Below are 11,094 nucleotides of genomic sequence, written 5' to 3' on the forward strand. Positions count from 1 at the left end.
ATAGCAGTTGTTATTTCACCCCTGTCATCCTGCCAGAGTGCTTTCCATTTCTGTTGAGGAAGAATGTTGTGTGGTGCTTTTGGGTGAATGCTCTTTGTAAAGATTTTGAACAGATTTTAGGGCCATCACTTTTATGCTAATTAATTTTAGTTTAATTTACGGAGTGAAACATAGAACAGCCTTTACAAATACTGAGTTGTGACAGAAAGAAATGCAAAGAATTTTTACCTGCCTTTATTTTTCTGGTTTGCTTGCTTGCATTGTCTCCTGTGCAGATTCTAACAGAGCTGGAGCACAGTGGTGTTGGCAGGATCAAAGAGCAGAGTGCCAGGATGTTGGGTCACCTGGTTTCCAACGCCCCACGCCTCATCCGTCCCTACATGGAGCCTATCCTGAAGGTAGAGTCTCTACATTTCCTGCTGACTTTGGACTGAAGTGACAGCAAGTGGTTTCATGACCCTCAGGAGTTACAGTTCTTTTGCTTCATCATAGCAGGAAAGAAAACAAATGTACATCTACAAGTGGTGTAGATGTTACTCACAGGAAAGCACAGTTTAGCCCAATTTAATTCCAGATTTGCATAATGTTTATGACACTCAAGTTTCTTTTACTGTTGAAATTCTTACTATGATTGTGGGGTCAGGTGTAACAAAAGGAAAGATAATTTTGAGTATTCTTTAAACACATTCTGATTTCTCCCACTGTCATTCACCAGGCACTGATTGTGAAGCTGAAAGATCCTGATCCAGATCCCAATCCAGGTGTGATTAACAATGTCCTGGCTACCATAGGGGAACTGGCACAGGTAGGGATATACTGCTGGTACCTCTTTGCCATGCTTGTTAGGGTTTTGGGAATGCTAAATGAAGGATGAATTTTTGTCTTTCAATAGGTCAGTGGGCTGGAGATGAGGAAGTGGGTGGATGAGCTCTTCATTATAATTATGGATATGCTACAGGACTCATCCCTGCTGGCTAAAAGACAAGTAAGTGTTTACAACTGTGTTAAACTTGACCATAAATGTGACCATAGCTGTAACAAAATGTCCACACATCCCATCATAGCTGCTAAAATGAAATTTAAATCACTCAAGTCTCTGGTGGAGTTGTAGTCATGGTACACAGATGAGGGTTTACAGTGCCTGTTGTGACATAGTTCAGAGGAAAAACAAGAAGGAAAGGAAAGCTGTTTTTATTGGAATGCTTGGACTCACTGAATTGAATGTTTATTTGAATTGTACCTCTGAGTGAGAGCAATTGTGACAGCCTGAGATACTGTTAATTATTGCTTTCTTTACTATTGCTTATAGAAAAATGTTTTTTATAAGAGGCTTTCCAACCATGGACTGTGATTTGCAATGGGATCCTTAAATGCTCAAAGAAACTTTAGAGAAGTTGAACGACTGATGTATTAGAAGGCATAATAAATTCCCTGCTCAAAACTAATCTTCTTTGGGCTTCATCTTTGCAGGTGGCTCTTTGGACACTGGGGCAGCTTGTGGCCAGCACTGGTTATGTTGTAGAACCATACAGGAAATATCCAACTTTGCTGGAGGTGCTTTTGAACTTCCTGAAGACTGAGCAGAACCAGGGCACCCGCAGAGAGGTATGAACATGAAACTATCACACAAACTTAGCAAAGCTCTTTGAGAAGAAAGAGGTGCCAGATAAATGTGCTTGCATAGATTTGAGGCAGGGAGGGAGAGAATGTTGCTGTGACTGAGCAAAATGCAATAAGCAGAAATAAGAGAGTGCATGTGTTAATGCAATGGTTTCTAGAAGCTGGATGGAAAGCACTGTTTTTTCCAGGCAGTCACTTCCATTCCAGATCTTGCCTCTTAAATCATCAGGATCTTTTCAAATATGGGGGTTTGAGTGTTGTCTTTGGCCTTAGTGATGAAGTTCTGGTGGATTTTCTTTGTGTCTTTTCAGGCTATTCGTGTGTTGGGGCTGCTGGGTGCTTTGGACCCTTACAAACACAAAGTGAACATTGGCATGATCGATCAGTCACGAGATGCTTCAGCTGTTAGCCTCTCAGAGTCCAAATCCAGCCAGGATTCTTGTAAGCTAATCTCAGTTTCTTTCAGATAGACAGCTTTATCATTTACAAACAGATCTTGACTGTTTTGTTACCAGTTTGTCTCTTCTTCTTAAAGAATTGTTAGTGTACATGTTTTCAACTTACACCTAGGTGTTCCTGAAGAAAGAAAGTTATTCAAGATCTTTTAAGGCTTAGCTCATGACACTGCCTTCTTTCTCCTAGCTGACTACAGCACCAGTGAGATGTTGGTGAACATGGGCAACCTCCCTCTGGATGAGTTCTACCCAGCTGTCTCTATGGTGGCACTGATGAGAATTTTCCGAGACCAATCCTTGTCCCAACACCACACCATGGTAGTCCAGGCCATCACCTTTATTTTCAAATCTCTTGGACTGAAGTGTGTGCAGTTCCTGCCCCAGGTCATGCCAACATTCCTGAACGTGATCCGGGTGTGTGACGGTGCCATCCGAGAGGTGAGTGTGCCAGGGACCACTCCTGCTGCTCCACTCTGTGAAAATAAAAATCCATTTCCTTGGAGAGACTCTGGCTGGCTTTGGGCATTGCTGTGTTGTGTGTTGATGCCAAGCACACTGCAGAAATGAGGTTCAGCTTTGCTTTTTCCCTTCTGTGAGCAATTACTGGAATGCCCAGTGCAAACAATTTCTCTGCTTTTTGTTGAAATGGTTGCTTCTGAGCATAATCCTTGGAAGGGCCAGTGTTTGATTCTGTGTTTTCACCAAGCTGTTCTTGTTCAGAAAAACATCTGTGCAGCTTCCAGATCTTCCACTGATCTGTGTTACTACTCTGTGGCAAACAGTATTATTAAATAATAGGGATAGATTCTTCAAATTTCTGGTGCAGTCATTTACTTTGGCTCATCTCTGAGAAGGAAAAATCAATTTGATACAGCCTGCTAACGTTTAAAGCAATATGGGTGGTGATTCCACAGCAGTGCTTTCTCTTCCTTCCCACTTAACTTACAGTTATAGAAGGAAAATGAGAATTGTGTGAAGATAATGGGCTTAAGGCTCACCTAACCAGAGATGGCTGCTGTTTGCCAAGGCTCTTCTTCAGGCAGCCAGAAGCTCTGGGGTGTGAAGAGCAGTTTGCACTTGTTATTGCTGCTGTGGTTCATAGGTGCTGCCTTGAAATCCCTGCTCTGCTATAGAACTGCTGTTTTCTCCCAGCCTGAACTACTGCTCAGATTGTGAGGAAAACACCTCATGTCTGGGTTGTCTGAGGTTCTAGACCTGACTGATCTAACTTGCTTGAAAGCTATGCACTTGTGCACACTCTGTTTAAAAATTTTCAGGTAAAAGAAGATGGTGAAAGTGTACTGGGGAGAAGAGCTGAGGTGGGTAAGCGTGACATAAAGCCTAAAAGAGGAAGGTCCTTGTCCTGTATGTAAGCATCCTCTCACTACACTAAAAATTAGGCACAGTACAGGAGCTCAAAACTCATCTTTGAACAATATAAATGTATGCGTACTGTTCTCACCAAAGAAGCTGAGATTATTTCTTATTTAGTTCTCACAAAAGTGTTATCTCTTTTTATGAGCTCCATGTTATATTTTGTGACTCTAGTCTTCAAAAACTGCATGAAGAAATGAAATTTAGTAGACAATAACTTACATTTTCATGGTTTTTGTTGAGACAAAATAGACTACATCAATTTTACATGGACAGTTTAACCCACATGATTTCATACCAATTTAAAGAGTAAATTCGTTGTCACAATTGGATGTTTAAAATTGTATTGTGATGAAAGGAATTGCAAAACTGTCATAGAGTATCCAAATAAAATTGTCTAAGTCAAAATTCTTGGTGATAAGAATGAATGGTGTAATCAACCATCCTTTAAAAAAATGCAGTGTTTCTGGCAAGGACCTAACTGTGTTCCCCAGTAACTTTTCACCAATATATCTTGTAGGGGATGGGAAAAATTACAGAAGGAGTATCTTAAAATGTGTGTCACTTTGGTTTTCAGGCAGGGGGAAAAGACCAGGGGCTAAGTTTTTGGAAGCACCCTTCAAACATAAATTACAACACTCTGTGATTCTGTGTGTGCTTGCAAGTCTGTTCTGACACTGTAGATTTGCTGGGACTTTATAAACCCCTGTTTGTCTGCTTGACTGTCTGAGGGCTTTGAGCTTGCTTTTTATGCAAGCTGGGGGGAAACCCAAAATCACTTTTCTTCCCACTGCCCTCTTAAAAACCAACAACAATAAAAATTAACCCAAAACCCATAAAAACCCACAAAACCCAAACTATTGACCTTGAGCTGCCAAGAATTTAGCCCCAGATTTTGAGCAGATGGGAGCTGTGCATGCTATTTATTTGATAAATAAGCTTGTAATTGCCTGTGAAACTCTTCACCCAGTGACTTTAATATTTGGATAAGCTACACTGACAATTACACATTTCTTCCTTCCAGTTCCTGTTCCAGCAGCTGGGAATGTTGGTGTCCTTTGTGAGAAGTCACATTCGGCCCTACATGGATGAAATTGTCACCCTGATGAGAGTGAGTGCAATCTTTATCCCAGTGCTTTACTGTCACAGAAAGGTGCTCAGTCTTTTTCAAACAACTTATCAAAAGTATCAGCTACTTCAGAAGTTCATATGAAGTGCAGAGTTGCATGTATTTGAAGTAATAATTGTATTTTGAAATACCATTTATTTGAAGTTACAATATACATTATTGGTGGTAACTGAAATAAGTGTAACTTCAAGTTCTGATAGTGACTGAGTTCTTTTCAGCACTTGGATTTTGTGCATTTACTACTTTCAGAAACAGTTTTAGCAGGAGATACCTGGAGTTCATAAATAGATGTAATTTCACATAATTTTCACTAGATGTTTGAAACTTGTGGAAGGATTAGGGAAAAAATCAGTTTTCCAGAGGTTATTTTCAACCACTATAAATGTACTGGAAGTGCAGCATGTTTTAATAACAGAAAGTATAGTCCTTCCTTGCAATCTTGAATTTATCTACAGACTGTCTCCTACAGCTTGCTTTTCCTGTAATTGGAATTCAGGAAATTGGAATTCTTCAGCTCAGCTGAAGAACTGCTGAAATTATTTTTTTTCCTTTCTTCTGTAGGACTTCTGGGTTATGAACAACTCCATACAGAGCACAATTATCCTACTTATTGAGCAGATTGTGGTAGCTCTAGGAGGTGAATTCAAGCTTTACCTGCCTCAGCTCATCCCTCACATGTTACGGGTCTTCATGCATGACAACAGCCAGGGTCGCATTGTGTCTGTGAAGGTGAGTGGGGCTGCAGGGGCTGCTGAGCTCTGGCACTGCCCAGGCAGGTGTTCCCAGCCTGTGATGGTGTTCACAGGGGTCTGAGGATGAGGGAAGAAAAGGATCTGACTCCATGTTTCAGAAGGCTTGATTTATTATTTTATGATATATATTATATTAAAACTATACTAAAAGAATAGAAGAATGGATTTCATCAGAAGGCTGGCTAAGGATAGAATAAGAAGGAATGGTAACAAAGGCTTGTGGCTCAGACTCTCTGTGATTGGCCATTAATTAGAAACAACCACATGAGACCACTCCCAGATGCACCTGTTGCATCCCACAGCAGATAATCAATGTTTACATTTTGTTCCTGAGGCTTCTCAGCTTCTCAGGACGAAAAACCCTAAGGAAAGGATTTTCCGTAAAAGATGTCTGGGACACCAGCCTGCCATGCTCAGCTATTATATTATGTATTATATATAATATGTTATATATTATATATTATATTATAGATTATATATTATATTACATATAAACTGAATTTGCTAAGCACTTAACTCTGCACACAACTGTACAGAATTTTGTGACTATCAGCCAACAGTCCCAACACACACACACACACTTGGCTCTGATAGACCAAGGAAACAAAACACCATCACTTCACTATCACTATCACAATCTCCATATTGCATTCTGATTTGGTACAGCACAGGCACAGCGAATGATAAGAATGGTTTTTCCTTTCTCTGAGGTTCAGAGAATGTGAAACCCAGAAATATTCTTGGGAAGAATTGTGCCTTGCTTTTCTCTGTGAGGAGAAATGTGGTGACAGATACTGACTTGTTTAAAATTGATCTTATCCACTGGGTCCTTTTGGTGGAAGGATTTGATTCTCCCCCTCGGTTCTATTCTTGTGAGACCCTGCTTGGAGCATTATGTAGAGCTGTGGTGTCCTCAACATAGGAAGGACATGAAACTGTTGGAGCAGGTCCAGAGGAAGCCACAAAGTTGATAAGAGGAGTGGAGCATCTCCACGATGAAGACAGGCTGGAAAAGCTGGGGCTCTTCAGCCTGGAGAGGAAGAGGTTGTATGGAGATATGAAAGGAGCTATAGGGCAGCCAGAGAGAGACTTTGTCAGGAACTGTAGTGACAGGAAAAGGAGTAACAGGTACAAACTGGAAGAGGGGAAATTTAGGATGGACATTAAGAAGACATTCTTTACTGCATGGGTGGTGAGACACTGGAACAGGCTGTGGATGCCCCAACATTGACAAGGTTCAGAGTCAGGTTGAATATGGCCTTGAGCACCCTGATCTAGTAGAAGATGTCCCTGCCCATGGCAGGAGAGTTGTGACTAGATGATCTTTAAGATCCATTCAAACCCTTTGACATTCTAGTCTTCTGTGATTTTTCTCTCCAGCTCCTTAATGCAATCCAGCTCTTTGGAGCTAACCTGGATGATTACCTTCATTTGTTGCTACCTCCCATTGTAAAGCTGTTTGATGCCCCAGATGTCCCTGTGGTGGCTCGCAAGTAAGTGCTGGTGGTTTGCAGTCCCTCTCTTTGTAGTTTTACCTGTGATATCCAAGCTCTGCAGTAGCTGAACATTTACAATTAAATACTTCTTAGTCCCTTCCTCAGCTTTTCTGTGTTAAACCTGTGGAAGGTTGTTTGGACATTACAGCAGTGTTACTAATTTTTTGGGTTTCTTGGTGGGTTTTGGTTGTTTTTGGTTGGTTGGTTTGGGTTTCTTTGTTGTTGTTGTTTCTTTGGGGTTTTTTAAATTTTCTGATTCTCACCTGCCAGTATTTTAGTCACTTGCAAACTGTCCTGCAAGTACGAGCTGCTTTAACAGAGTTCTGTGACCTGTTTTTCCTATTGTTATTAATCCTAGGAGGACTGAGCACTTTAATAATTTTTCTTATTTTTTTCCTTGACACTCTGAGATAAGTTCTTCCCTGTTTTTTCTCTGACTTAAGAGCTGCTCTGGAAACAGTGGATCGCTTGACAGAGTCCCTGGATTTCACGGATTACGCGTCGCGGATTATTCACCCCATCGTGCGAACACTGGATCAGAGCCCTGAGCTGAGAACAACTGCCATGGACACCCTCTCCTCTCTGGTGTTCCAGCTGGGAAAGAAGGTAACATTATTCTTTGCCTTGAAAGCTCACAGGAGGTGTGACTGTCCCAGAGATCAAGGCTTTAAATTTGAAATTTTGTAATGTATTCACACATTTCTAAGAGAACTGATTTTTCTTCTCTTAGTTGTTCCTGGAATTGAGAGCTACTGAAATCAAACTGTCAGAATTGGTTTCTCATCAATGAAACAATGAGATGGAATTTTACTGCTCTTGGTGCCACTGAGTAACAAGTTTGTGATGCATTCCCTTTTACAGTACCAGATTTTTATCCCAATGGTGAACAAAGTCCTGGTGAGACACAGAATTAACCATCAACGCTATGATGTGCTCATCTGCAGGATTGTGAAGGTAAGCTGACAAGTGTACAGTTGTTTGCACTTTTGGGATATTGTCATGTTGAAACAGATGTAGCTGGAACCTTCACCTGGATTTACTCATAAAATGAAGAGTGGTTGTTGCTCTGTTTCAGTTTGAAGTGCAGCTTTTTAATGCAACTTTGAGGTTACAATGGGAAATTTTTTGTCTACTGATATTAAATATTTCCTGTGGAAAAATCATGGCAAGTTCTAGGGAAGAACTTAGACTTATAGCCAGTGGCATTGCTATTCTTTTCTTAAATGTGGATTTATCCTATTTTTCCCATAGTTTCAGGATTTGAGGAGACCTTATCTCAGTATTTTCTGTGGAATGTCTTACATTTTAAAAATTTAGTAACTGGTTTACAATTTACAACTGGTTTACAAGTCAAATAGGCAATAGTGCTTGTTTCAATGTACATTATTTTGGCTTTTTATACTAGGAGCTGAGAGTTCTTGACAGTTACCTTGAGTAGCAAAAGGATATTGTTTAGAGTTCTCTGGCTTATAAGGTGTAATCCTTATAACAAAACATGGTTATTTGCTGCAAGTGCTCTTTTTTTTTTGGCTTGTCAAGAATTGCTTCTGTATGTGTGAGTGTGATCTTCACTGTAAACCAATTCCTGTAGGGTTACACTCTTGCTGATGAAGAGGAGGATCCCCTGATTTATCAGCATCGAATGTTGAGAAGCAACCAGGGAGAAACTTCAGCCACTGGTCCTGTGGAAACAGGTCCCATGAAGAAATTACATGTGAGCACCATCAACCTGCAGAAGGTAAGACCAGAGCCTTCACAGTGTGAATTTGCTGCTGAAGGGAGCTGATGTGTCACACTGAAAGAGTTTTGTCTGATGCATCTGAACTTTATTTATTTAAATTGCTTTTATGTTGCTTTTCTCTTCTGTACAAAACTGAAGTCAAAGTAGTGTCTGAGACTCTTTAGAATTAGAAGGTGCAGAGCAACTTTTAAGATAGGCTGTGAAGTAACCTTCACACTTGCTTAAGTATGAACAAGACTTTGTAGGTCACAATGAATAATCTCTTGCCAATAGAGACATCTTTTTCAAAGCCTCTGCTATTTTTTTGTAGTTTTGCTTTTGCTCTTCTTACATCCTAGTTTTATATTTTCTTGAAGGCAGGACTTAATAGCTAAGCACTGGCTAGTTTGAACAGTACATGCATGCAGCACACAGTTCAGTACTGGGATGGATTGGTTTGAAAATGCTGGACTTAAAAATGTAATTCTAAATGCATTAAGTATTTTTAAGCTGATGTTTCAACAATGTCTTCAGCTCAATGTGTGTTTTTGCAGAGAAAGGATTGTTCATGTTAAATACTTGCTATGTCATGGCAGGAATACATTTAGGGAAGATTTCTTAGTCATGAGACTTAAGTACTGCAGATTATCTGGTAAAGGTAATGGATTTCAGGAAATTGAGAAGGAATTCTCAGCATGTGCTTTGGAGCTGTGAGGAAGTAATGCTGCCTGCTGATGGATTTCTTGTGCTCTTGGATAATTAATGCTTTGTTTGGTGAATTATCTTCCTTTGTACTGCAGGCCTGGGGAGCAGCCAGAAGAGTTTCCAAGGATGACTGGTTGGAATGGTTGAGGAGGCTGAGTTTGGAGCTGCTGAAAGATTCTTCCTCACCATCCCTGCGCTCGTGTTGGGCCCTGGCTCAGGCCTATAATCCCATGGCTCGGTACAGAATTTCTGGGTTTTTATCATTTGAAATGGCAGATGGAAGCCAGATATTATAAGGAAAAAAGAAAGTTATTTAGAAGCTCTTAGGTTTCATAAATAGAGACAGTTCCTGCTTTGGCATAAATCAAAGAGCCAACAGCTTGATTTCATTTTCACCCTTCCTAGTTGGCTGCTCCATGATGTGCACAAAATCTTTCATTGAAATTCTGCATGTTAGTCCAGAAAGAAGGTAATGCACATAAATGAAGCTGGAAAAACAGCAGAATATGAAATATTTGTATTGAGTATTTACTGTGGGGAATAAAAATGCATCTGAGTGGAATAAACTGCAGTGGTTAATTACAACCAGCATGTTAGGAGAAGCTTTGATAGCATATGATAGCACAATATTTCTATTATTGTAGTATACCAGCCTATTCTATATTTTTAAATGAAGTTAGCTTTATCAAAACTAATCACTGCTTATTGCAGGCAGGCATGTAAGTGTATTTTTTAGCTCTCTTTGGGTAAGAAGGTGAGCCCACTGTCAAACAGACTTTTTCTCATGAATCCCACCTCACACTGTTTTGTGTTCCTCCCCAGAGACCTCTTTAATGCTGCCTTTGTTTCTTGCTGGTCTGAACTGAACGAGGACCAGCAGGATGAGCTGATCCGAAGCATTGAGCTGGCCTTGACTTCTCAGGACATTGCAGAAGTCACTCAGACCCTACTGAACTTGGCAGAATTCATGGAGCACAGTGACAAGGTAGAGATGCTGTTGGGCAGCCCCTTCCATTGCTATTTTGGTGGTTCTTCTGTGTGGAATTCATGGCTGTGTGATGCTCATCCTGTTTCTGGTGTGTGTGTCCTTCCCAGGGCCCCCTGCCTCTGAGAGATGACAATGGCATTGTCCTTCTGGGGGAAAGAGCTGCCAAATGTCGAGCTTATGCCAAAGCCCTTCACTACAAAGAGCTGGAATTTCAAAAGGGTCCCACCCCAGCCATTCTGGAGTCTCTTATCAGGTAGGACCACAACTGGTGAGATTTCTGCTCTTGCAGTAGCTACAATTTAAGATACCACCAGGATTAATCTAGGCAGTTCTTAGGATTTCACTCTGCCACAAGATGTTGTTAAACTACTTGAAAATGTGCAATTTTAGCTGCTGAGTTCTGTCCTTCTACTCTGTGGTTAAAACTATGATAGAAGCCCAGGGAAGTTTTGCTGGAAAAAGTTCTGATTCCCCTCTCTCACCCTTCCATTCACTATGGAATGTCATGAAATGGCTGCAGTTAAATGAAACAGATTTCTATACCTGCATATAAATAAGTCAGAAAAGTTGAAGTTCTTAATTAAAATTCCTCATCACATTCTGCTGATTTAGCTTAGATAGGGCTCATTGCTCTCCTGTCAGATAGAAGATATTATAAATGATGTGTTGTTTCTGAGCTTGGTCAGTGACACAGATGTTAGCCTGAGATAACCAGCACAGGATTTGATGCTGAACTACATGTTTTAAAATGTGAATCTCTATTCTGTATCACAGAAATGTTAGCTCAGTTATTTGAGTTGAACAAATTGATTTTGGTTGAGCAAAAACTTAACTTTGACTTTATGCAGTGAATTT

At 40.4% G+C, this 11,094-nt stretch overlaps 1 protein-coding gene across 3 annotated transcripts in view; it reads left to right on the forward strand.

The window, feature by feature from the left end:
* Positions 1-11,094, forward strand: part of MTOR (mechanistic target of rapamycin kinase) — a 73,366-nt gene that overhangs the window by 11,848 nt on the left and 50,424 nt on the right. For 2 of the 3 annotated variants that reach the window (XM_074558318.1, XM_074558319.1), the window contains exons 14-29: positions 276-398; positions 716-805; positions 893-985; positions 1,471-1,605; positions 1,932-2,061; positions 2,263-2,513; positions 3,353-3,394; positions 4,474-4,560; positions 5,140-5,307; positions 6,711-6,823; positions 7,270-7,432; positions 7,688-7,780; positions 8,418-8,564; positions 9,347-9,489; positions 10,074-10,236; positions 10,347-10,492. In XM_074558318.1, coding sequence (XP_074414419.1) covers positions 276-398; positions 716-805; positions 893-985; positions 1,471-1,605; positions 1,932-2,061; positions 2,263-2,513; positions 3,353-3,394; positions 4,474-4,560; positions 5,140-5,307; positions 6,711-6,823; positions 7,270-7,432; positions 7,688-7,780; positions 8,418-8,564; positions 9,347-9,489; positions 10,074-10,236; positions 10,347-10,492 — 2,087 coding nt within the window. The remainder of the gene's footprint in view (positions 1-275; positions 399-715; positions 806-892; positions 986-1,470; positions 1,606-1,931; positions 2,062-2,262; positions 2,514-3,352; positions 3,395-4,473; positions 4,561-5,139; positions 5,308-6,710; positions 6,824-7,269; positions 7,433-7,687; positions 7,781-8,417; positions 8,565-9,346; positions 9,490-10,073; positions 10,237-10,346; positions 10,493-11,094) is intronic. The other variant, XM_074558321.1, reaches the window with a different exon arrangement.

This window comes from Zonotrichia albicollis, chromosome 25 (assembly GCF_047830755.1).
Source record: "Zonotrichia albicollis isolate bZonAlb1 chromosome 25, bZonAlb1.hap1, whole genome shotgun sequence".
NCBI lineage: Eukaryota > Metazoa > Chordata > Aves > Passeriformes > Passerellidae > Zonotrichia > Zonotrichia albicollis.